The 5,272-nt window shown below is 54.0% G+C and overlaps 1 protein-coding gene across 1 annotated transcript; it reads left to right on the top strand.

The window, feature by feature from the left end:
- Window positions 1-378: 378 nt before the first annotated feature.
- On the top strand, window positions 379-3,668 carry LOC134728930 (uncharacterized). The gene is made up of 3 exons (XM_063596150.1): window positions 379-737; window positions 1,519-1,605; window positions 2,927-3,668. Exons 1-3 carry the CDS (start codon window positions 379-381, stop codon window positions 2,964-2,966), a joined length of 486 nt encoding a protein of 161 aa, XP_063452220.1. The 3' UTR covers window positions 2,967-3,668.
- The last annotated feature ends 1,604 nt before the right edge of the window (window positions 3,669-5,272 follow it).

The raw sequence follows: 5,272 nt of genomic DNA, 5'->3' as shown, positions 1-5,272 counted from the left end.
ACAAGGTGGCTCACGCCTGTAATCCCAGCACTTTAGGAGGCTGAGGCGGGCGGATCACGAGGTCAGGAGTTTGAGACCAGCCTGACCAACATGATGAAACCCCAGCTCTACTTAAAATACAAAAATCAGCTGCGTGTGGTAGCAGGCGCCTGTAATCCCAGCTACTCGGGAGACTGAGGCAGGAGAATCGCTTGAACCCGGGAGGCAGAGGTTGCAGTGAGCCAACACTGCGCCACTGCACTCCAGCCTGGGCGACAGAGTGAGACTCTGTCTCAATAAATAAATAAATAAATAAATAGGCACTGGGTAGAAACACTGAGCTCTGGAAATCAGGAAAAGGGATGGACGTATTGAAAACCAACTGTGGCAAATTAGCCAATGAACCTTTCCGACAGCCTCGTGTGCTGGGCATTGGCGGGGAGGCGCCTCGGGCGGGATCAGGGCCTCCGTCTCGCGCACCGCCAGCGTGAACACCTGGTCCACCCTCCGCTGGATCTTGGCCGTGACCCCCGGGAACGGGCAGGGCCCCTCGCGGGCCCGCGCCATCAGCACCTGGCGCTCGACGTCCCGGTCGGCCTGGGTGCCCACCAGCACCAGCAGGACGGCCCGGGTTCCCACAGCCCGCGCAGGTGCTCGCGCAGCGGCCTCACGGCCGGGAACGAGGCCTCGCTGCACACGCCCGGGAGCACCGCGAAGCCGTCGCCGTGGCGGATGTCCAGGTCCTGGAGCGTGACCAGGTGCTCGGCGTCCGCCGCGTCCACGATTTCCAGCAGCGCGGGCGCCGCGTTTGCCTTGATCTCCTCGCGGAGCCGCTCCTCCGCCCACGCCGCGCACTGCTCGGGGAGCGGCCGCACGCGAACTGCGTGTCCAGCGTGGTCCTGCCCACGTCACGCTCCCCAGCAGCACACCCCGGCAGCCCTGGCGGGGCGCGGGACCAGCCCGCAGTGTCCTGGACGCGGCGGGGAGGGGAGTGGAGGGGAGGGGAGGGAGGGAGGAAGGGGAGGGGAGGGGAGGGAGGGAGGAAGGGGAGGGGAGGGGAGGGAGGGGAGGGGAGGGAGGGAGGAAGGGGAGGGGAAGGAGGAAGGGGAGGGGAGGGGAGGGGAGGGGAGGGAGGGAGGAAGGGGAGGGGAGGGGAGGGGAGGGGAGGGGAAGGAGGAAGGGGAAGGGGCCTGGGAGCGCAGGGAACGGCGTACGGGTACTGTCCGGACAGGGGCAGGGAGGGGAGAGGAGGGAGGGGATGGGGGAGGGCAGGAGAGGAGAAAAGAGGAGGAGGGGAGGGGAGGAGAGACGAGGGGTCAGGGCGTGGCGGGGCTGGCGAGTCCTGTGGCGCGGGGGAGGGGCGGGCGTCTCCTGGACTTGCTTCCACCCGGCTTAATCCCGCCTGGGGCGGCTCCAACTCCACTGTCCCGCTGTTCTCGGACCAAACTGAGGGTGGGGCGGCTATTTCTCGGGGCCCAATGACGAGATGCAGATGAACTGAGGAGGAAGAGCGTTTTTATTTTCTGCAGCTGGTTACAGGGAGAAAGGCCTGGAAATTATCACCGGACCAACTCAAAATTACAGTTTTCCAGAACTTAACGTACCTTCTAAGCGGTGTGTCTACGTGTAAGTGTGCATGCATCTGAAGACATTAGTGATGAACTTACGGTCATCTGTGAGGTGTGAGTCCTGAAGACCTTCCTCTGGAGCCTCAATACATTTACTGAATCTAAATGGGTCCAGATGCTGGGGGGATTACCTTTATCTTGTCTCCTGCTAAATCAGGAGGTTTGGGGAGTGCCTTCAGACCCTCAATAAACTTGTTTCTGGAGGCGTGGGGAGCTTCTTCAGACCCACAAAAAAACTTGTTTAACCCTAAAAGGGTCCTGATAAGAATTAATTTGTTATTTTGTCATGCTTTAAGGCCCAGGAAAGGCCTAGGCAAAACTCTCGGTGGGCTCTTTGTTACTTTCCAGCCTTTGTATAAGGGCACTGGCTCTATCAGCTTTTAATGTTTAATCTAGCTACTCAGTCAGTGCTGGGACAGTTGTAATGGAGGCCTGCGTTAGTGAGACCTGGCCCGCCACACCGCCACCGAGACAGGGATCCCGGGAGTCTCGGCCTGGCACGCTCCAAGTCCCTTACCTCCTGCACTTCTCTTGTCTGGGCCCTGCCTTTGCTCCTGGGTGTCCTGGTGCTGGGTCAGCCCCGCCAGCTCCTGGTCCCAGGCCTGGCTCAAGGGTGGCCCAGGGAACTGCCAGGCCTGCTTGGCCTGTCACCCATACTGGGCCTGACCACCAGCTGGGTCCCTAGATCAGGCTGTGGCTCTGCTCCCCCTTCCAAAGGGAGCCCCTTCTGTCTTTGGACCAGAAGGTAACCTGATCTCTTCTTCGCCAACCTGAGAAATGCTGGAATTTCTCCATTTCAGATCCAGCCTCCAGGCCTTGCTCAAGGTCAGGCTTGGCTGGGTTGCTGGGGCCTCTCCAGGCAGGGAGGCCCCCAGGCTCAAGGGCAGGTGAAGGGGACACCTGTCAGGGAACTTCAGACTGAGGTCCTAAGTGACGGGTACTCCCCTCCCTGTCCCCCTGGAGTTGCTCATACCCAGGCCTTCACTCTAGCTCCCTCCAGCCCCCAGGGCACTTTATAAAATGTAAATCACCCATCCTTCCTCCACTTAAGCCCTCTCTACTTGATAAAGTCATGACTTCACACCATGGCCTAAGAGCAAAGTGACGACAAAACTCACCATCCAAACCTGGTCACCTTTGGAAGTGAGAGAGTGCCCATTCACATGACAGCGGGCATGAACCTGGGAAGCTGGGCAAAGCCAGCTTGGGGCCACCCTACTTAAAAAGAAGGTCCTCAGGTTCTGGCCTCCCCACCCCCTTCCTCCCATGGGCCTTCATCTTTCTCACTTCACAGATTTTTTTTTTTTTTTTTTGGACAGGAACTTGCTGTGTCACCCAGGCTGGAGTGCAGTGGTGTGATCATAGCTCACTGTGAGGCAGGAAATTAAGGAAAGAAAGAAGAATAAAATTTAAAAAAGAGAAAAATAAGCTTTCTGTATGAGGCTGACTCATCCCAAAGGCAGTAACAGACAAAGCCCAGACCCAGACGAAGTCTTGATAACATCATCAAAGAAGCAGAGGCTCAAAGGAGTGTGCTCTGGAGACTCTCCCAGCACTCCCTCAACATAAGGATAAGAAAAAGTTCCCCCTCGAACCCCAACCCCCTCCATGTGATTGTACCTTGCTCTGCAAGTTTTACGAGTTTATAGATTCTTGTTTTCTGTAACTAGAAAGTTCAAGTATTCAGTTTTATCTAAGCAGCACAGTGAAGGTTATACAACATGCCTGAGCAGACCTGGGCTGCGGCCTTCTGGGCCCCATAGCGAAGGTTATGAGATAAGCCTGTGCAAGGCTCTTTTAAGCAAGCCTAGATAACAGCCATCTGGACTGCATAGCAAGAATTACCTGTAACCGTGGGTTATGCACCTGTCACAATTTGATTAACTGCCTATGTTCTGTCTCTGTATCCTTGCTTTCGTGCCACTGTAAGCTTGTTTCAAACTAGCCCACTCCCTTTCAAAGGTGTGTATATGAGTCAAGTGCTGTCTTTGTTCTGGGCCCAGTTTTTGGATGTTAATCCACTGGGTCTGAGTGCACTCAATAAAATTCTCGTGTCCCACCTACCTGTCTCTCCAGTCTCCTGATTCCCACAACAACTGCAGCCTGTAGCTGGGACTACAGCTACATTCTTTAAATTTTGTAGACATGGGGTCTTGCTATGTTGCTCATGCTGGTCTCCTACTTCTAGCCTCAAGTGATACTCCCACCTCAGCCTTCCAAAGTGCTGTGATTACAGGCGTGAGCCACCATGCTGGGGCACTTCACCCAGCCTTCTTGCTAGTCCTTGATTTCAGGGGTGAAGGGGCAGGTTGTGGGACAGTGGGGGCTGGGCCACAAGCTCTGGGGTTGTCTTTCAGAGTGAACTCTGCCACCCTCTGCCTGGTGCTGAATTAGATGCCTCAGGACTTCAGGGGACCTCCCTGCCTGAGCTGAGAGTGGGGCTGTCACACTTTCCCTCTCCCTGTGCATGGGGTATCACTGAACTTTCCTCAATCCAACACAACTCTCAAGGGGCAGGGCCCCAATACTAGCTGAGCTTGAACTACCTGCCTCCCCAAAGAGTGGTGCTTGTGGCTGTTGCAGAATGTACTTTTCTATAAATAATGCATAGAACATCCTCAATATGAAATCTCAATTATACTGTCAGCTGAAGGATGATGAAGAAAGGACAGCCTTATTTCTCATAAAGCATTGCATCCTGCAGGGTGGCAATCCAACAGGCTGGGAAGCACAGCCTCCAGGTGGAAGCCAGAAACAAACATTTTGAGGGAGGGGCAAAGGGAACAGAAATGTATGCTGAGCTGGGTAACTGAATATACATATTGAATAAGCTACAGGAGGAGCTGTGAATATTCACGAAAGGAGAAACATGCGCATGCCAAGTTGAGCTTCATGTTCCTTCATAAGTCTGTTGCATGTACAAAAAATGGTAGTGTTGGCCTGATCTGAGAGTGGAGTTTTCAGCTACCTGATGACAAAAGATGAAGCAGAGGACACAATAACCCTGACTGTGCATCCTTTGTAGACTGGCCACAAGCACTCCGAGGTTGGTGGTCTCTTATCAGGAAGGAATGCTGGTCGGTTGTTTTGTCAAAACTGTGAAAGGGAGGGCCAGTGTCAGGGCCGGTTGGAACCACAGTGGTTTTTGTTCAGCCCTCAGGGAAGAAACCCTCAAGGCAGTTAGAGAGGGAGAGGGCAGAGCCAGGCGTGTCTGACCTCCCATCCTGTCATGGCCTGGCACTCAAGGTTTCTCTGGGGTCCCCTTGACCAGGATGGGGAGGTCTGTTCAGTTGCTTGGGGCTTAGGATATCATTTTTATTTCTCAGTATATTGGACATAACAGACAACTTGATTTCTAAAAAGAGAAATAAGATTTATTTCTCAGACTGCAAGGTAACAAAACTAGAAATCAATATTTATTTATTTAGAGACAGAGTCTCACTGTGTCACTCAGGCTGGAGTGCAGTGGCACGATCTTGGCTCACTGTAACCTCTACCTCCTGAGTTCAAGCGATTCTCCTGCCTCAGCCTCTTGAATAATTGGGATTATAGGCATGTGCCACCACACTAGCTAAGTTTTGTATTTTTAGTAGAGACAGGGTTTCACCATGTTGGCCAGGCTGGTCTCGAACTCCTGAGCTCAAGTGATATACTCGCTTCAGCCT

This window comes from Pan paniscus, chromosome 15, assembly GCF_029289425.2.
Source record: "Pan paniscus chromosome 15, NHGRI_mPanPan1-v2.0_pri, whole genome shotgun sequence".
In the NCBI taxonomy this organism is placed as follows: Eukaryota; Metazoa; Chordata; class Mammalia; order Primates; family Hominidae; genus Pan; species Pan paniscus.
This window is presented reverse-complemented; position numbering and strand designations above follow the sequence as displayed.

What these genes read in the sequence shown, in the direction of transcription:
- LOC134728930 (XM_063596150.1), top strand. Translation starts at nt 379, where the DNA reads ATGAACCTTTCCGACAGCCTCGTGTGCTGGGCATTGGCGGGGAGGCGC. An exon ending in AGGTCCTGGAGCGTGACCAG is followed by an intron (nt 738 to 1,518) that starts GTGCTCGGCGTC and finishes AGCTGGTTACAG; the next exon opens with GGAGAAAGGCCTGGAAATTA. An exon ending in TCTAAGCGGTGTGTCTACGT is followed by an intron (nt 1,606 to 2,926) that starts GTAAGTGTGCAT and finishes TTTTTTGGACAG; the next exon opens with GAACTTGCTGTGTCACCCAG.